The sequence below is a fragment of the Idiotropiscis lumnitzeri genome, chromosome 18 (assembly GCF_059441095.1).
Source record: "Idiotropiscis lumnitzeri isolate Australia: NSW breed Sydney's pygmy pipehorse chromosome 18, RoL_Ilum_1.0, whole genome shotgun sequence".
In the NCBI taxonomy this organism is placed as follows: Eukaryota; Metazoa; Chordata; class Actinopteri; order Syngnathiformes; family Syngnathidae; genus Idiotropiscis; species Idiotropiscis lumnitzeri.
Genome location: NC_142408.1, coordinates 2,537,151 through 2,558,284, shown reverse-complemented (window position 1 = coordinate 2,558,284; position 21,134 = coordinate 2,537,151). Strand labels below are relative to the sequence as shown.

Sequence of the window (21,134 nt, the reverse complement as noted above, 5' to 3'; positions counted from 1 at the left end):
ATTTTTTTTACTGACGAGATTGACGAGTGCAAATGAATCTGGTTGCTGATGTGAAGTCTAGTTTATTTTGCTCCGAGTTCAATTTGATCTCAAACGCGTAAGCCTGCGCTACTTTGAGTAGCATTGATGCTTCTGCGGCTTTTCTGTGGATTTTTCTTTCACCAGTAGGGGGCGCTCTAAGGTTCAGAAAATACACTAAATGAATCTCGATTATTTTTTTTTTTAGCTTAGGTTTGTTCTGTTTTAATTTTATATATATATATATATATATATATATATTATTTTATGTATTTATTTTATATATATATTTTTTTTTTACATAGAAAATTGCGGCTTATAGTCTGGTGTGGCTTGTATATTGTTTTTTTTTTTTTCCTTTTTTCCCCGGAAAAGAGTTGGTGCCGCTCATACACAGTTAAGCCTTATAGTCCGGAAAATACGGTACCTTGAAATTAGTGAGCTATGTTCCTTTTGTATTTCAAAAAGATTTGTATACACGTGAGTGGAATTTAATCTCAAATAAAATGTTCAGTTTGCGTTAAAACGACTTGTAAAAAAGTTGAACGGCTCTATATTTTAGGGCTGTCAAAGTGAAAGTGTTAATTTTGGAGATTAATATAAAGAAGAAAGAGAAAGACGTCATTTTGTAATTTGCATGACGGTGCATTGAAGAAATCCAAAATAATGACAAAAAAAATTCTAATTCCAATACCATATTCGTTTTATGTCGTTTTTGGGGTGTTGTTCAACAATAAATAAACTTTTTTTTTTTTTTTCACATTAATACCAAAATTTTACTCCAGTAACAAATATTTGTTACAAGCTCCATAGAAAATTATAATGGGTAAACGTGATTAATCACGATCAATCGGAAACATTTTGTGATGAATTCGTTTTCAAAAATTGCAATCGCTTGACACCACATAACTTTCAACTCTAAAGGAACGTCAAAGTGACATTGCCTGAACTGACTCGAGTTTCACTTTGCGCTTCCCTGCGACCGTGACCAGTTGCCGTATCCGCTGTGACATCATCGGCGCGAGTACAGTATATCACAAGTCGGGACGCCGAGACAAGCAGGTAAAGAGAGACAGTCAGACAGACAGATGGGTATTTTGTCTTTCCTCCAGCTCGTCTAGTTGCCAGGACGACCGTCTGGCCTGGCTCAGTGCTCAAGTACAAGAGGAGAAAAGCAAGAAAAGCGCCACAATCAATGCGACTCTTTTTGTTTTAGCGGGACCCCCCCCCCCCAGATGACACACAGTCTCACGGCACAAGTTGACCGAGGTGCTGTGTGTGCGTGTTGCTCGTGCCTTTGTGTCTGACTCATTCTTGTGTGTGAGGCTGACTTTATTTAAGACAAGGGCCCTTTTGTTTTAAGCAGCAGAATGGCACGGAGGCCGAGGCTGGCCCTGTAATTGGTCTACTTAGACCCCGTTTAGCATGAGAAAAGCCGTTCTTGGCTCGCCGGTGCCAAGCTAACTCTTGTTTTCAGCCACAGAGACGACCGATGTGCTGATCAGAATTCAGATTAGTTTGAAAAACATCCAGTGCCCCCTCACAAATACAGCCCTCCACCCTCTGCTTTATATACACTGCACGCTAATTAGTTGACGACAAAACTGGGGGGCTACAATTTAACGGCGTAGTGGAAGAGTCTATTTACAGAAGAAGGGGGGGGAGTTCTTTATCACCACTTTTTTTCCTCTCTAACTTTTTATGCCTTTCTTATAAAAAAAAAAAAAACGAAAAAAACTTTCCATCCATCTTTCCTTTTTGTGTTTTATTTGTGCCTTCGCTCTTCTACTGATCAGGCCAGCCGGCACTTGTTGCTGCAGAAAGATTGAACTTAATTAGAGCGACAATGTGAGTGGCGCTTGCAAAGTCTGAGTTGTGAAACCGGGTCGGAGTTAGATGAGGGAAGAGGCAGCAGCGAGGAAGAGTTAGAAATCCGAGTCTCGGCTGAGCAGCATGATGTTGCCTTCATGGAGGTACGGTAAATGTAAATATCTTCTCAGCGCTGTATTTTCCCATTGATATCTGCAGCTTTGATATCTCTCTTTCCTTGCTATATATCTTTTACTATTCTGGATTGAGTCTAAAGTTGTTGTTTTTTTTTCAAATAAATTTTTAACTGTTATTATTATTATTATTTGTATTATTATTATTATTTTTTTTTTATTATTTTTTTTTAATTATTTATTTATTTTTTTATTGTCGCAGCAGTGATAGTAGTCGTAGTAGTATTTGTAGTTGTTGTTGTCATATTTGTTATAGAAGTACTGTTGATATTTTTTCAAAATGGACATGACTTTAAGCACTTTGCTTTGTTTGATTTATTCTCCAATATTTTTCATGATATGATTTTAGTTGTATTGCCTGAGAGGAAAATTCTGGCAAGGGAACGATATCAACATCGGTAAAAGACTTTTGCGGGCTTTGATTCATTGCTCAAGGGCAATTTTGAAGTGCGAAAGGTAAAGATTAGGATCTCTTTTACAACCAGTCCAATTATAGAAACACTTCACTTAGAACTTCCAAGCTCCAACCTCAAAGTATTCCAGCTAAAGCGGCAGCCTTTAAAAAAAAAATAAATAAATTGGAATTTGCCAAATACCTCCACACAAAGAGCTTCCATGTAAGCTCCCATTTTAAATTTACAAAACGCACCGCAATTGTCATGTGATGTCAAACTTCTTTTTCTGATTCTGGGGTAGCAGTCTCACAAAAAACTCTGAACTCACAGCTCCGGTGACCTTTGTTTAGTCAGATCTCAGAAATGTCCCAATTCGTCAGTACTCTGGAAATATCCGAATATGAAACTTGTGGGAGACGATCCCGTTGCATTCATATTGAAATGTGGAATTCATTGACACCCTCTCTTTGTGTCCCATTATGTGTTTGGACCAGTCACTATTGGGCGGTGAGATGGGATTGGGGAGTCCTGGTGCCACTTCGCCCACCAAGCCGCCTGCTCAGTACTACCAGCATTACAGCGCCAACCCCCGCAGGAGACTTCTGCATATGGACTCCATGGGTAAGTTGGTGCTTTTGAGAAAGGAGCGTCGTACACGTAATTCTCTCACGACGGGTACCTTCAGATTGACAAATATTGTGCTCTGGTTATGAAACACTTCAATTTCATATCATTGATCTGGAGCCGGACAATTGCATAGTTTTACGATTATGCAGTACCTATCTATTTAAAAAAAAAAAATCAATTAAAAGGGATTAATGCACGTGCATAACAAGACCTTTTTTTTTTTTTTTTATCAAGAAGCCAGGTCTGAAACAAAGAAAATAAATATATAGTTTATTTGAAATTAAATATTTCAATATTTCTGTTTTATTTTTTTTTAAAATAATAATAATAAAAATAAAAATAATCATTTAAATAAAAAATAATAAAACCATTTATTATATATACAATAATTCATGTTTTTTTTTTTTAATTAGATAATTTTTTTATTTTGATTTCATCCATCACACATTTCCTAAATAATCGAAAAAGATTTGTGCTCACTCCAATGTGAGCAATTTAAAATAAAAACTCAAAATATTTTTTCCACTTCGCTCCCGTAAAATCCAGTGTGAATTATCTGTTCAATATGTGTTGCCTAAAAAATTGAATTTGTATTAATTTTTTTATAGTTTATATTTGAATGATCAAAAACGGTTGCGATTTTTTTGGGGGGTTTTGTGTGTGTGCCCGCCGTGCCATGTCCGTTTCTAGAAAAATGGAAAACATTCAGGACAATAATGCTCAAGTGTAGCCTTGGTAATGTTTGCCTTGAAAGCACATGGAACGGACACACACGAGCTCACACACTCACACAAATGATTCTGGGCCAATTTCACAAAAAAAATCAAAGTCTCCCCTTCCCAGGTAATGGACTGCTCCTTTGCTCCCTTTGAAAGAATTGAAAATACAGTAAAATAAACAACACCGCTTTTCTTTTATCCAAGCAAAAGGGGAAAGAAAACTATCTTGTCTTTTTGTATTGACACACACACACACACACCCACACACACACACATCTTATTCTGTTCTCATTGTTTGCAGTCTCAGTAAATACATTGATGGGCAGTTTTTAGAAGTGCCCCTTTTTTTTCCTCGGAGCCAGTTTGATTCAACCTTTAAAATCCTTAAAAAAAAAAAAAAAAAAAGTGAAACACTCTTTCATTTTGTTTTATTTTTTTTTTCTTTCAGAAATACACCCCAAAAAAGTACGGAAGGTCCCGCCAGGCTTGCCATCGTCAGTAAGTCGAATTGCCACCTTAAAGTTGCGATATTCGAGAAAGAGCTGCTGATGTTGTGGTTTAGCATCGCTGAGCTGCTTTTTGCCCGAGAGCAGCAGAGGTCGACGTGTTTTGACTGAATGATGAGACGAAGCTGCTTATTATTGTTTGGGGGGAGAAAATAAAAAAAATAAATAAATCATAATCGGTAATCACGGCACAAAGGGTTCCACTCTCATTTTACAAGATTTCCGGAAGGAAAAAAAAAGAAAAAAAAAACTGCGTTCTGCTGTTGACTCAAGTTCGATTGATATTAGTATTGAGATTTGTCCATAAAATTGGAAATTATGACCTTCATCCTCGATTGACAAGAATTCTACTTTCAAAGACGAGGTGATTGCATTTTTTTATTTATTTATTTATTCTTTTTTTGGTTTTGGATTTTGGGCGATTGGTTCCACAAATTCGAAAAATGATAATCTTGTAATCTTGAAAAGAGGCGACAATAAGTAGCCAAAGGAAGGTAAAATATCAATCGTGATTATTTATTTATTTTTTCATATGAGAACATGTGATATGAGAGAATCACTAAGAAGTGAGTGTAGTCTATTTCTGGTAAATGTTTTGCGACTGAAACTAAAGGCAGCTGCTGTTATCGTTTTTTTTTTTCAGATTTGCCGTTCTTTTTTCTCATTTTAAAAGACCGTCTTCATTTGTGCCGGTGACTCCTCAAAACAAGCGGACTGTTTTCATTGAACGCATTGAGATGTTTGAATTGAATCCTATTTTGCTGGTCGAGATTGGTTTTGTTTGTTTTCTCCATCCGGTGCTTATTTTTATTCTTCAACACTGACCTCATTAATCATCACTTAACGAGTGCTGAATGCGCATGGTGTCAGCTGCCGATTTGGCTCAGCGGGAGTCCGGCTTTCTGTGACCTCGGCCTGCTTTGTCCCTGCTTCCTCCGCTCTTTCCTCTCTCGGCCTACATCATCGCTGTGTGTGTGTGTGTGTGTGTGTGTGTGTGTGTGAAAGTGAAGAGGAAGCGCAAATTGTTTCACAGATTGATGCTTCGGGTGGCTTTTGTGTAAAGAAACACACTGTTTATTTGTTCTGTAATGCGATGCGATTTCGTACTAAACTGTCCTAACCTTGACTGGACGACAGCAATATTGTGGCAAATTCTCGTTGTTGTTTAGACACACACACACACAAATCGTTTTCGTCTCATTTCTACACCGTGTCATCAGCACGCCGAGCCTGTGAAGGCCGTTGCTTTTTGAGCCAAGGTTTTAACTGCGACCTTGTTGGTTTTGTTGTCTCTCAGGAGTAACACCTTGTTGGAAAAAGCCCGATAGGCTTTGTTTTATCATCGTATAATGACAGACAATTGTTCATGCGAAAATGGACAAATGTCTTTTTCAAGAAACATGTTACGCGATATAATGTAAAATGTTGGGAAACTGACCAAAATGTTAATGTGTCCCGTTTTTTACAGACTTGAACCGCAATATGTCATTTTTAGCGCTCTTGCGCACTGGCGCACCTCTTATGCGCACCACCTCTATTTTGTACATTGAAGGTTTACGGTCTATTTCTGAGACGTGCAATATATGTGGCAGTGTTCATAATTAGTTCGATTTAAAAAAATGGAATACATCACTTAAATGTACATCTGTTCTTTAGGTTTGGAAATTTGTCACGTGCCGCACGTCACTACTCTGCCAAGTGTCAACCGCGCACGCTTCTGACAGCAAAAGCCATGTGGGTTGTGTTGGCAACGGCGCTCGCCTTTGAATTTTAATTTACTTCTTTTATTTTTCCACTTCTTCTCCCCACGCTTCACGTGTATTTTTGTTTGTCAAATTTGCTTTGCTGAGTCAATGATTTACTTTGAGAAACAATTAAATCACGAGCGAGGGGAGCGCGTGGGATGTCATTGTAATCAAAAGGAAATTAGACTAAACATTAGATTGTTGTCGAATTCTCTCACTGTGCTCCTCTGATGGTGAGCCGTTTCAGAGGTTTGAAAAGCAAAAGTGACAAAACAAAAAGTGCGCACTTCCACATTAGCATGTAAAATGGCCAGAAAATATTCATGATAGTCGCGTCAACAAATGAAGCAGAAAGCAATCAATATAAACATTCTATGCTACTGTCATGTTTTATTTGCTCGTTCTTTTTTTTATTTATTCATAATAATAATGATATTAATAATAATAATAATAATAATAATGTATTATATATATATATATATATATAAAACATTATATATATATATATATATATATATACTGACCTGACCACATCTCTCTCCCTCGGCTGTGGGTTTGTTTAAAGCTGACAGCGTTAATTAAATTAAGCCAGGTCTTGCAGAAGACACAGTAGGACAGCCAGCGGTCCCCAGTGGTCCACGGGTGGATAAGGGGTGGTGGGGGGGAGGGCGTGGGGTGCAGGACAGATTGTTTGGTGAGCCACCCTGCCCCCCTCAGGCAGTCTAAGGTATTACACATGTGTGACAAACACCACTGGGCAATTGGGCTACTGAATTAATACTTAGTAGCAGTTGATAATGTTTTTTTTTTAAATTATTTCTAAAATAGATTTATATTCATAGTACTCCATGTAAATGAAATCTTCATGTCCAATATGTATCTTAATTTATCTTTCCAGACCTTGCCACTGTCTCTGAAAATTGTGTTGCATCATATTCAATCTCCATTTGCTTCTGCAACTGTTCTTTGAAACACAAACTTCCCCTCAAAGGAGGCACATCGACGCAGGTGAATTCATAACCTCCATGCATCCATGCATTCGTTTTCTGTAGCGATCACAAGTGAGCGAGAAGCAGCTTGTGAGTCATGCTAAAATGATGCCGGTTTTGAGTGGGCGGTCTGCCTCATGCATATGAGACACTGCTCACCCCGTCCCCTATCCTGCTTGGCCAATGGCAAGTTTGGTTTTCGTTTCCACGACGACTAGGGGCAGGGCCGTAGTCTGTCTTCCAGTTGTGCTTCGGGTAACAAAAATAAAATGAAATGCCTGCAAAGATAGCATGGTTGTATTTTCACTCAGAATGGCATCACTTCATAACCGCTCCCAATTAAAGAAATAAATGCCTTTACCTCCCCCCCCCCTCTTTGGTTGAATCCAAATCTTACTTGCGTTTCTATCGGCTTTGTGTTGCATTTGCTGTTCGCCATTAGCGTGGCGCTATCTATGGAGCAGACATCGGATTAAGGATGTATTTGTCTTGTAAAGGTTAAGTACGTTTGCCAAGGATGGATTACAAAACATGACCAGTAGCCAACTGCCTGAGGCTTCGTGACCTTCCGCTGTTATATCGGACTAACAGGAGTTTTTTGGGGTCATCTGCTGAAATCAACCACGAGAAACTGAAGAAAAAAAAAAAAGCCTTGAGGCAGATTTTGTATTTCGGAAGTACTAAATGAGGCCTCGTGGATTTGTGTGCAAACTGAGCATTTCCTTGAATTTTTTTACACTGGATGTAAATATTAACTCGATAATGAGGGTTGAAATTTTTATGTTTTAATATGTGAGGACAGCCACAGAATGAGTAGACTTTGCAAACTTGAAACATATTCATTTCTTTAGCATTGAAATTCATATTTAATATATTTTAATATTTCAATAAATTTGAAAGATTAATTCTTTCTCGTAATTTTCCTTTTTCATTTTTTATTTTTCAAAAACATTTTTGTGTTGCCTGTCTGTCTTCCTGTTCCATCCAAGACCCTCGTCTGCCATTTGAACAGCCTAGCGTGCATAAGAGGCACACACACAAATGGCCATGCCAGCGCATGACGTTGACCCGAAAAATGGATAAGAAAAACTCTTTTTGTCTCGTCGACTGTATCGAGTTAAATATTTCTTGTTCGTATTCATGACATCTGCCTGCGCCTTGAGCAAATACACAAAAATCGTGTTGCGCCGCGACTTAGACCTGCTTTTAGCTAATCTAAAATGTTTTTTGAATACATCTATCGAGGCAAATTTCTAAATGATACTTGCCGCCGTTTTTTTACGCCGAACTCGCGGCCGCCTGTCTTTCAAAAATAGAGCTCATGTTGTGTTCTGAACCCAACACATCTATTGTCTTCTTTCCAATATATTAAAAAAAAACGTTATGACTTGTATTATTGGGCAGCATGATTTGGCTAACAACTTAGCACCCATTTCAATTTTCCACAAATTCTGAAAAGCTTTGTTCTTCTCCCTTTTCCGTTGATTATCCTGATGATCAGTTACCTTGCGCTCAACACCCGCGAGTGTTGCCTGCTGACAGCTAATTGCTCTGTGATCTTAACATGACAAGCTGTCAAAAGCTGTTTTCGAGAATTTGTGATCCGAGGAGAAAAAAAAAACATGAGATCATTTGCGGCACTTGTTAAGCAGTTGACGATGTTTACAACTCATGTCTCCTCGTAGAAATGTTTGAGTCTCACGCGGCAGTGGCTCGTCAGTATTGGAATGTTTTGGGTTTTTTTTAAGTTATAATAGGCAAATTTTATTCTAAAATTGGACACACAAAAAATGTAAAAAGATTAATAAAATTTTGAAGGTACATTTTTCGTAATTAGGTCATTATAAATTCCTCGTAGCTTAAGTGAAGTCTCAAAATTATTCGTAGGTGGAAATGTGAGTTTGTGCTCGTCCCGGGTTGAAACCGCCTCCCGCCCAAAATCAGCTGGGATTGGCTCCGTTCATGAGGAGAATGTACGTAGAAAATGAAAGCACAGATGTTTTTTGTTTTTTTTCACGCAATAGTGGTTAAAAAGTTCCGAGCATTACAAAATGGGCCGCGTGCCACACCGGCAACATAAATCACGGCAACATTACAACTTTGACATTGATAATCTTTATTGGACGCGTGGATGACAGTCACAAATGTTTAAGAATTACTTACAAATAGCCGTGCAGCTCATCAACGTTTTATGATGGTGACCGTTTGACCCTGGAATGCTTTATTTTATTTTATTTTTTATTTCTTTTGGCAAAAATCAGAGGTTGATCATTTTCTCAGAACAGATTGTTAGTTAGTCCTCTGAGGTTTGACTGTTTTAAAAGGGACACACGATGGAAAATGTGCTTTTTTTAATGTATTGTGTACAAATAATTCCGTCTCTGGAGCGCCGGGCAACTCATAAAGTGTGAAATTGAATTACTTTTTTATTTTTTTTTATCATAATAATGCTATAATAATATGCATTATAGTCACCGCTGTGGAAGTGGAGGTCGAGGTTATTTGTGTTTTTCCAGTGTTATCTGCCACATAATTGACAAGTGTATTCCTGTGATGAAACGGTGCTTTCAACAGCAACGCAATTGAATGTCTCTCGGCGCTCACTTTAGGTGTGCGCGCGCGGGAGTGATGACTTTCAATGAGAATTATACCAATATTAGCTTCTAACAAACGACACGGACGTAATTGCATCTTGAAGTTGTTGGTGGGGCAGTCGTGGCGGTCGTGTTTCGCAACGTGCCGCAAAACGGCTTGATTGCTGCTTTTCCACACTTACGGATTCTCGCTCCATTAGAAGAAGCGAGCAGCCGGCTGCCGCAAATATTCGGCGCCAAGTGAGGCGGAAGAGAAACAGCCAATAGTCAATGGGAACACTCCCATGAGTTCCAGCCTCGCTGGTTGTCGTTCGAATGAAAGCGGGGCTCGCCATTGGGCCGGCAGGATGTGGGAAGGGGATGAGGGGCTTGCTCACTGCGTGAGGCACATCTGCCCCTAAAAGGAGATGATTTTGTCTTGGCATGAAATCTCATGTAAAAAAAAAATAAATTAAAAAAAAAAAAAAAAATAAATAAATAAATAAAATAAAATAAAAAAAAATATATATATATATATATATATATATATATATATGAATATATTTTATATGGAATATTTTTTTTTAATATTTTTAAAATATAAGTAAAAACGTCCAGGAAAAAAAAAAATAAATAAATAAAATAAATACATACATTCCCCAAAAAATTTTGGTTTCATTAAGTTTTATTGTCTTGCAATTTGGGTTTAAAAGTAGAGAAAACTTTCTCCTGATCACTTTTCGGTGTCATGCATCTACTCTCATTAAAATGGACGCATGCGCGTTTCGGCGTTCATTTCCTCTCATTCAACAAGTCACTACAGGAAGTTGTGTTTTTTTTGTTTGTTTTTTTCATTTTGCTCCCACCATAGCATTTCCCCTCCAGTTTGTAGAATTTCTCAAAATGTTCCGTTTGTTAGGCTGAAAGGAAAATCACAGAAAAATCACCATAAGGGCTGCTTTGCATTTTTAATTAAGAAACTAACATATGAATATATTTGCATATTATTGAGTTGCAGATTAAATCATGCATACATAATTAGCGTGCAGCAGCGTGCGTTTGCCTCTCTCTCTCTCTCTCTCTCTCTCTCTCGCTCGGCTCGGCGCTTACTGAGTTTTCCGATGGATGCCACACACGCACACAAACACTTTATTGAGACTCTCAAAGACTCACTTCACAGACACACATACACGCCCTCTCCAAACACTTTGTGTACTCTCTTCCACTCGGTTCAGTTTCGATTTCCAGGAAAATTAGCTGAGGTTATTTTTAAGTCTGATTACTGTGGAGCGAGCAAAAGCAAAACACATTCTTCTGTCGGTGGTTCCGTCTCTTCATCTTTTACAGGACGTGAACGTCATTCCGCTTTTGCAATGTCAGACATCATTCCGCCACCAATTAATGTCATCCATTGACATGCGAGCGCTACTAAAAAAAAAAAAATAAAATATGGACTCTTACTTAATGGTGTTATACACACAATTTTCCTACTTGTAAATACTTCATTAATTACGCGACAATGATTTGTTGGTATTATTATGTGCCTTTAATGGAACAACTCTTGTTTATTTATAGCTTCGGGGAGAACCTCATTAACATACAGCATTGGATTTCTGGTGACAACCTGACAGCTCGAGTGAGCCTGTTAGCGCCACCAAGTTGCGACAAACGGCAAAGTTAAGCGGCATACCGAGACATCTTCAGATTGTAATGACGGACTGGCGTATGTGACGCGGGGTTCGTCCTGGGATGACATGTGCCCTCTAGCTGTGTGATCCACAACCATCGGGACGCGGTGGGCTGCACGGATGAAAAAAAATAAAAAAGAATTGCTATAATCACGCTTTATTTCAAATTTGAGGCTGAAAAAATATTTTTACATTCCATCTATGATGCTCTATTGACGCATGTCAAGCTGCCAAATTAAAACGACAGTATTTAGAAAATAAAACATTAACCCTGTTTCTTTATTTAATTTTTTATCAAGTTCGGCGGGCCGGATTAAAACGATAAACGGGCCACATGTGGCCCCCGGGCCGTAGTTTGCCCACACCTGATCTAGAAAATACCACTTTTTTTGTGTCGCTCGTTCATGCGCGTTATAGTTGTTCTGTGATGTCTGTTACGTTTCCATAGCGACCATATGAAGGTACAATTGGTGGCGGAGAAACTGTTTATTTCTATTTTATTTCGACCTATCGCTGAACGGATAGCGGGCTGGTGCTCGAGCACCCTAGTGGTCGATCTGTGCACGTGCCTGTGAAAGTCCGCTTTCTCTCCTTTTCTTCTAAACAAGGCCAGTCCAGCTCAATTTATTTGTCTTCATGTGTGCGAGGAGGAAGAGAGTGCATTTGGGGGCCGTAATGACCCAATGGCGAGGAAGAGTGAGTAAAAGCGGAAGATGCTGGAATTGGAAGCGAGAAGAAGACAGACGGACGATGAGAGGAAGCTCGGGAAGCAGATCTTGAAAGGAGTGAGAGGGAAGCAGACGAGCACGTTTTGAGGAAGCGCACAACAACGTTCAAGAGGGATTAAGAAGGGAAGGGTGGGACAGCACAGCAGGAATCAAAGTGGGATTGGGATGGGGGGGGGCGGAAGTCAGTTTGAGGACTTCCTTTACTTGTCGCTGGTTGTCCCGTTTGCGTCTCCGCATCTGCTCGTCATTCACATTTCAACTTTCTGGGCTTCTTACTCCTTCGTGTTTCGCTTCATTTTCCCCGTAGTTATTCAGCAATCGTTTCATTCCGTCATCTCTGACCATTTACAATTCTTCTCTTCTCAAACTTCTTTCTGGCTCCCTCCCTTCATTGACTGTTTTTGTTTCATTCTCATTCCTCCTCTTTTTACTGCTGCCCTCCCTCCTCCCCGTTTTTTTTTTTTTTTTTTTTTTTGTCTCTTTGCCCTTCTCGTTTGTCTCCTCTTCAGTCTTCGTCATTGCGCGTGCAGTTTGTTGGCCATGTGGCTGTTAGGCAAAATTGAAAATGTGCCTCTGCTTATTTTTCCTCAACCGGCTCACTTTTTTTTTTTTTTTAATTTGGGTTCTATCTACTTTTCCCCTTGATCTTCATTCCTCCCTCCCTCCATCTCTCGCTCTTCATTTCCCATTCAGTCTGGTTGGGTACAATGCTGGGAGGCTGCCAGTGCTGCAGACAGATGGTCCACTTATTAGATGTGCATCAGCCCTCCCTCCCCTTCCTGCAGCTCGCTTTTTAATCAAATTAAAGCCAAAGGAAGGAGAGGGGAAGCGATAGAGAGCGTGAGTGACAGAGAAGGAGAGCAAGAGGGGTTTGGGAGGTCTGCTAGCTTGTTTTGGAGTCTACTATTTGTTCTAATAGGATGAGTGATGATAATATTAAAATGAAATTTCGGGAGACTAATATGCTGCCTTGTCTGTTGTGGTGACTGCAAGTACATCTGTCTTGTGTTTGTCTCCATTTTTTTTTTTTTATATTCTTAATGTCTTCGGTCGGCAAAACCCACTCGTTTTCTGTGTCGAAGCCGTCTCTGATGTGGCTCCTTTGCCACATTTCGGGTGAAGTCAAAAGGATGCCATCAGCGTTCTGTTCGCTAGGGAGGTGACTGAGATGAAACCAGTGCCACATAATGGGATTTGGATTCCATGGGCCTCCTTTGGGAACGTTTGGAGAAAAGCGTGTATGGCGGCCCAGTAGGATACATTGATTTTACAACTTGGTGCATGTAGGTAGGATAATAGCATAGGTAGTGTAGAAGGCATCTGCTGCTTTATTGTAGACAATCTTTTCCCATTTGCACAAGTCCCTGAAGCTCCATTTGAAATCGGTGCATCTGATGCACATCATCAGCTTCTCAGAGGCATTTGGAACGAAACGGAGACTGATTGGACATGGAAAAAAAAAAAAGCTAATAATATCAAGACTATGAAGGGAGAGTAAAAAAAATTGAGGAGAGCCTGTGTTGTAAACTGTCCTGTACGGCTCAGAAGAGCGTTTTCATTCGTTTTCAACTTGATGCCAATTTTGAAACAAGAATTACGAATTTCCAAAACTAACAAGGTGTGTGAAAATGAAGGGTGTGCAAATGCCATGAACAAATGACCCATTTTATTTTTTTATTTTATTTTTTTTCATTTGTTTCAGTGTGACTAGTAAAGAGGTCTACAACCTGCGGCTCTAGGGCCGTATGTGGCCCTTTCATCTAGATCCGGGTTGAATTTTATTATTATTTTTTTAATTTTATTTATTATTATTATTACTTCATATATATATATATATATATATATATATATATATATATATATATATAAAATAATTGTAAACGCATTTACTTGGCCTAAATGTACAATCGATTCAGTCCAAAAAAGATGAACCTCCTCGAATTTTCAATAGCATTCACATAAACCGCAATAAGTCAGCTTTCATTTTTCTTTTCATTATTCTCAGACAAGCAAAATTTTAGCGGGAAAATATATGTGCAGATCCCTCAAGTTTCACAAAGAGAAAACGATAACGATGATTCAGGATCGGCCTGCTTTCTGTTGTTGTAAATTTTGGAATGACAACCCTGAACGTCAATCAGACTTTCGGTGGAATCTTAACATAAAGTCTCCCTTTAATTATCACAAAAACATCTGACCAATGGAAATTAAACTTAAGCGTGTTGTAAATATCCTTTTACACGCAATGTTTGTCTTAGTTGTTCAAGTAAAATAAGAGGTCATGCAAAACAATCTCGATGTGTCATCGACGAAAACAATCATTTAATAAATAAACTGAAACAGATGGCGTTTCACATCCCCAATGGCATTATTGAATCTGGTTTGGAGTATTTCTTCCTCGCAGTGAATTCATTTGAATAGATTTTGTCGCTAATTCCTCAAAAGTCAACAACCGCACCTTTTTCCTATTAATCACAGTCCACCTCGGCCGGATGATATTCAACGAGACAGGATGGACCCTTCACTGCTCGTCCGTCTGTCGGATTAATAAACACGATTTGAATAAGCAAAAATCTTCATTGGCGTCAATCTAAAGCGAACGTTTCTTTTTTCCAAACAGATTCAACTCAAAAACCATCAGAACTACATTTTAGGGCTGAATCCTTGTGGCATTACCCATCCGGCCATGGATATTTCATGGCACTTGTTAATATATTAATGGTAAGAAGATCATAACAGACATAGGAAATATGATCAGAAATAATAATATGTTCCAGGGTCAAACTGCGGCCATCATAATACCTTTATAAAAATTCGGCACAATTTTAAGTAACATTATAATTCTTACAAGTCACACGTTTAAATTTAAATGAACCAATGATCATTAAAAAACCTTTTAAATGACAATTAATAAAGGTATGATGTTGTGACATAATCCCCAAAAATGATGGTCATATTTTGAATAAAAATCCAAATGAACTTTAAAGGCGCTGTATTGGCGCTACGGTCGAATGTCGATTACGAGATTATTTGGTCTTGTTAAAAGTCTGATGATTCCTGTTGAAAACATGAACATTAAATTGATGTATATTTATATTATGATCCGAATTTACATAGAAGCTAGGTCACAAAATACTGACATATTCTATAATTATGTTGCAAATCTGGAAAATAGCTCTTGAAATAATTTCTTGGTTCTATTTTTTATTGAAAGGAAGCAATAATTCCAATTATTAGAAATTAGAACTGAATATTTGTTTTTAATTTCAATTTTCACATTAGTAACCAAATAGAAACAATTTCCAATAGACTTTAAATGTAGTATTTCATATTTGAAAACTTAATGGGGTGGAATTGAGGACGAAACAAATAAATGACGGCAATGGATGAGATTTAGAGTGAAACGGGAGGAGGTAAAAATGGATTTATGGCGGAAGCGTGAGGAGAGGGCAAAGAAAAACAAGTGGCGATTACTGTCGGTGAAAGGGAAGAAGGTGATGGAAGAGAAAGAAATGAAGGGAGAACGTGAGAGAAGAAGAGGAGGGAGGCAGACGGCGAGAGTGGAAAAAGTGAACGGCTCACTTCAAAGGCGACGGCGCGCGAGTCGGGAGGAGGTGGGGGGGGGGCGCGGGCGGGGTCTTGCGAGGTGGTGCTTTCCAGATTTTCGCTGTGGAAAGTTGAAAGAGTGGAGGCAACTGCGCGCGTGCCCGCGAGTATCCGCGTGCACGTCCCTCCCGTCTCGCGTTTCCTCCCGTGTGCGCGCCTGCCGGATGGGGGAGGAGGGCGGGAAGCGACGTCGCCGAATGTAGCGGTAGCGGCAGAGGGGAGGGGCACTCGGCGCTCTCTCTCCCTGCCCACTTTGCATATTCCACGCGCTTCGGCTCGGCCATATGGGAAAATGCAACTGAAGGAATTGTCGGCCGAAAAAAAAGCGCGCAGGCAGGGACACGCGAGCGGAGCGGAAAAGAGTTTGACATCATAACAACTGAGCGAGAAAAGTTAGCGCGCCTCACAGGGGAAAAAAAAAAAGGCTCGGGTGGAGAAGGCGTGAAGGCAGCCGCCGATCAAGGACGAGTTAAACAAAAAAGAAAAAATAGAGAGAGATAGACAGCGTGCAAACCGGAAAGAAACGCAGAGGTAGAGAGGGGAGAAGTCGATTTTTTTCTTGTTTCCGCGGAGGACAGGAACGATGTATTGTGCGTACACCATCCCGGGGATGACAGGCAGCTCACTGATGTACTACTACAACGGCAAAGCGGTAAGCGCTCTTCTGTCTTCTCCTTTTTTTTTTTTTTACTTCTATGTGAGCATCTAAGGAGGAAGAAGGGATGAGGTGTGAATGGAAAGTGTTGTGTTGAGTTCGCGCTCCAACTTCGTGCGCGTCAAGGTGCGACAATCACTTCTCGCTGGCCTTCTCTGTGGGATTGGGACACGTTCAAGTGTGCGCGCGTGCGTGCGGATGTGCGTGCGCGCGTGACACGGAAGGCATGGGACGGGAGACAAAATGCAGCGGGTTTGCTGTGCGTGCGATTGCTCCTGATCATTTAGCAGTTTTGCGTTCAAAGCTCGCAACCGGAGTAATCCAGCGCTCAGATTTATTTCCCTTCTCTCTCGCCATCATTTATTTCAAATTATCCAAATTGACGTGCACGTCAAATAGATAAGAGCCTTATTAGGGAACACGCATTGCGTTTGTTGCTGTCACGTGCGTGTAAAATGTGTCATTTTTTTTAATTTCCTTTTCCTAAAATTGGGAATAAATATGAAAGGATTTTTTGCGCATAAAAGACAATCTCAGTCCGGGTTCTAAATGCACTAGTTTAATTTTACATTTTTGCATTGCCTCAAAAAAAAAAAAAAAACATATTAAATAAATAAATATAGTGCACACCATTTAAAAATAATTGTCATCGCTGTAATGATGCCAGTGTGCAGTTATTTGTTCAGCTGTATTTTGTTGAATTTTTTTTTATAACAAATAAACATAACGTTTTTGCAATTTTTATATTTTAAATTTTGTCCCCCCCCAAATAAAAAGACAATAAAAAAAGTTACGAGGTGTTTGCTTTCTAATGAACCTGTCAAACTCCCTTCTTGACCCCTCAGCAAGTGGATGGGGGGGGCGATTTAGAGCGGGAGGGGGCGAGGGGGGGGGGGGGTGTTCGTGCTCAGACCTTCGGAACAGGGCACAAATCGAGCGGGGATTTGATGTCTTTCACGAGTTTCTTGAATGGAGCCCAAATGTCTGCAAAGGTGCAAGGTGTAAATTAAGATGGAAGGTTCTAATTCTCTGCAGATTCACCTGCCAGGCAAGTGTTCGCTCCCCTCAGATCCATCTGCATTTTATCCCACTTCCGACCGCCACTTTTCATGTCGAAAGGAAGGAAATTGTTCTCTGCATTGCTTTGCGTGACCGAACCGTTCAAAATCATTCATCAAAAAAAAATAATCGCGATGTTAAAATTTGCATTGTAATGACACGATTAAAGGACCAGCGGAGATGTCAGACCAAAACAAAATTAAAATTAGGACTTTATTTAATAAAGCAAAAAAAAAAAAAAGCAGATATAATGTGTTTTATGCTACGCGTTAAATATATTTAGCAAATATACATGACGTTGGTTTTACATGGGTGACCAATTTTCTGTCATTTAGGTGAGCTGTTTTGCTGTGTATTTAAAAAAAAAAGAAAATATATTATCTTATTTTCATTGCCCAGCGTGTAGAGAGTGAATTCAGCGGGGTTCCACAAAGCCTCCGTTTGTAGAAACACTCCCCAACACTCGGCCTCTGCATGCTTGACGCCTGGCATGTCTTCGGCCTCCATCAAGCCATCGTCAACGACGGGCCGCGGTTCCCAAAGTCTCCTAATTTATTATTATTATTTTGAATACCCTCTTCCTCCTTTCAGCTCCCAGCCTCCTTTTTTTTTTTATCTCACCGACCTCTCTCGGTTTTCGGAGCGCTCCAAGCTCGGCGCTGCCACAGGGCTCGGTGTGGCAGCGCTTTGTTTGGTGGCTGGCTGTTGGATGGCACATTGTGCCGACGGTCTTGATCCGGTGCCAAGCTCCTTTCTATCCACACTACAACCGCCCCCCCCCCCCTCCTGCGCTGTCTCACTCTCGCTGTCTGTATCACAGCTTGTTTACACTCCATGTCTGTTGGCAAAAAGCGAAACACACGAATCAGAGAGAGAAACACTGTGATAACCAAATGTTGTTTGTCTTCTCGCGTCCTGTATTTGGGGGTTTTCGCAAGGCCGACTTTGGGTTTTGGGCACAGGGTGGTTAGTGTGGAGGCTACTCTGTAGTGTGTGTGTTGTGTAGGAGAGAGAGGGGGGATTGGGGGGGGGGAGTGGGCCGGAGTTGTCGGCGTTTGAGAGCAGAGGCAGAAATGCCTGGACGGATGTGCTGCAGCAGCCGCGAGCCGGGCCCGCAGAGACCAAACACTGAAAAGCTGGAACTGGGGCTTTTGGCATGGGAGTGTGCATGGGGGGGTGGGGGGGGGAGGCCAGGAGGAGAAGAGGAGGGCGAGGGCCGAGGCCTGCGCTTCGGTTAGCGGCTGTCAGCTCGCTAACTTAAGCTCCAGCAGCTTAATGAGGCAACAGAAAGCTGGGCTAAAACAAAAGGTCTCATTTAAAAGCGGGCCGGCCAGCCGGCTATTGTTATGCTAACAGCACATTTGAATATTCAGTAAGTTTTAATTAGGAGGGTCCCGAAACAGCCTGCCAAAATCTGCAGTCCGCTGTCACTGTGCTGCTACAGCAAAAAAAAAAAAAAAAAAAAAGCACTTTTTCGCACTTTCACTTTCCATGTTGCGCGCCTGAAATTTCCTGACTAAATTCATTATCTGGCTGTCTTCTTTTTTTTAATCATCAAATTGATTTTTTTTTCCTTTCAATTTTGTCATTTTTAATTTTTTTTTTATTCATTTCAAATCGGTTACCTGGAATTATCTAGAACATCTACCTAATGCAAAAGCATTTATCTGCTAATCTTAGCTAACATTTGAGCTAATTTGACTCCTTTCGTCCAATGTGCTTCTTCCGCCAGAGGTCAAGGCCAAACCAGATGATTTAATTCCTTTTTATTCCGTCGGTGGATGAACTGAATCACGAGACATCAACTCACAAACCAGTAAAATCATATTTGAAATTGAAATTAAAAGGAAAGCAGGCCTTTGAAACGCTTCCCATTTGGGCCTTTAGGCAAATATCTCATATTGATCATGATATCAATCCATTCATTTTTTTCCTCAAGTGCTTATCGTGTTCAGGCCTTTTAATTATTTCACGCGATTGAGTTTGCGCGTGCATGTGCGTGCGCACGTGCTCGTCATCTTTGTGGACATCCTGTGTGGAATTAGAGCACAGCATGTTATGCAGACTTTATAAATAGAAACATTTGTGCGTGCGTGTGTGTGCGTGTGTGTGTGTGTGCGTGTTTGCACACCTCTGACTCCATCTGCCTCCCTTGTACTGAGTGTACCACTCTAAAAATTCCCCTTTGAAGAGTGTGTATATGTCTAATTAAACCCCCCTCCTAAATATACCAGGCCAAAATGGAATAATCCACGGACAACAGTAATGACCTTTGACCTTGCTTTGCTACCACAGACAGAAAATTGCTTCGTGCCAACGTGTATATACATTTATGTTTGTGTGTTTGTACATAAAGTTATCAGTAGTTTGCGTGTGTGTGTAAAACATACTAGACTTCTTTTTTACGGCGGTGTGTGTGTGTGTGTGTGATGTAAATTCAGTCTTGAGTTTTATCAGCTGGTTCCTTTCGGTTTGTGCTGGTGTCTTTACGGTTTGTTTTGTAGTGTGTGTGTGTGTGTGTGTGTATCCACACTGCCCTGTCTTAGACAGTAATCCTTCTCCATCAGATTATCTGACAGCGATGCTGCTGATACAGACGGTGGCATAAAGTACAAATGTGTTTTGAATATATTCAAAAAGATTTATTTCATTTGTTCTAATTCTCTGGCATTCCATCTTTTTTTTGTTTTGTTCTAGTTTGGGAAAAAAGTGAGCAAACAGATCAGGTGATTATTCAATAGTTATGCTTGGATGGATGAGACATTTCTTCCCTCCCCAGTGATTTTTTTCTCCTCTCATTATTAGTAATGTTGATGAAAGGGTCATTAGAAGATCATTAGTGACATAATTGTCAAATATGAATGTCAGACTGGCTTGTGATGTCAGAGATAATGACACTTTTTGTTAAATCGTTTTTTTTTTTCTTTCCTCTCAATTTGAACTTGCTTGAAAACCAGTAAATTAATGCATCTATTAATATTTTGTTAATATTTGATTTATTTATTTTTTATTTTTTATTTTTATTTTCATGATTCTGATGACGATTCTTTTTATTAGCGCTGGCTATTTTTTCGGGGGGTGAAAATAAATGAACTGCATTTTGAGCTACTCTGCATTGTCTGCTGTGTGCAGGTTGCGTTTTTGGAGCCAACGTTCTGCTCACCTTTTTCTTTTTAAACCCCTTGACTTTAACGTGTAAGGTCACTACCGCCAAACGATGTGTGGCATGCACACACACACACACACGCACACGCATACATTTGAATGCAGGCGCATGAGCGTAAACGTTCGGAATCGAGTTGCGTTGCAGAATAGCGCGGCATTCTTGGGATAGTTGGGAATTTCCACCTTCCACTGTCCAATGAGACCCCAATCTTTTGCTGCGTGAGACGGGTTTGATACCCAGCGACTGACTGAGGGCCTGCCAGCTCCCTCAAAGCGCTGAAAATCAAGGTCAGCTGGCAGACCGAGACAGGCAACAGTCGAAGCAGATGATGATGACGGTTCATTTATTCGGTTGGTTGACTGTCGACGCGTACAGACCATCAAGTTACAAAGCAGCGTGCCAGCCGCTGTGCATGTCGTCACACCTGCATTTACCTGCTCAATCACGGCTCCACTGGCCTGAATACAGTTTGGTGAACCCGTATGCAGTGGGCAAACATATTCACGTCCACCCGATGTAAAGGTTACGTTTTAATGCTAGAAAATTGAATTGTTTTTATTTTTACTGCCTCTTTTTTTTTTTTTTTTTTTTACGTAAATCATTATTTGTTCAAATGTCCATTTTCTGTTCCATCTCTACTCGCATTCCTGCACATGA

At 40.1% G+C, this 21,134-nt stretch overlaps 1 protein-coding gene across 6 annotated transcripts in view; it reads left to right on the top strand.

The window, feature by feature from the left end:
• tcf4 (transcription factor 4) overlaps positions 1 to 21,134 on the top strand; it is a 120,824-nt gene that overhangs the window by 64,992 nt on the left and 34,698 nt on the right. For all 6 annotated transcript variants that reach the window (XM_088281004.1, XM_088281008.1, XM_088281005.1 and 3 more), the window contains 2 exons: positions 2,911 to 3,037; positions 4,211 to 4,260. In XM_088281004.1, the coding sequence (XP_088137130.1) occupies positions 2,911 to 3,037; positions 4,211 to 4,260 (177 nt within the window). The remainder of the gene's footprint in view (positions 1 to 2,910; positions 3,038 to 4,210; positions 4,261 to 21,134) is intronic.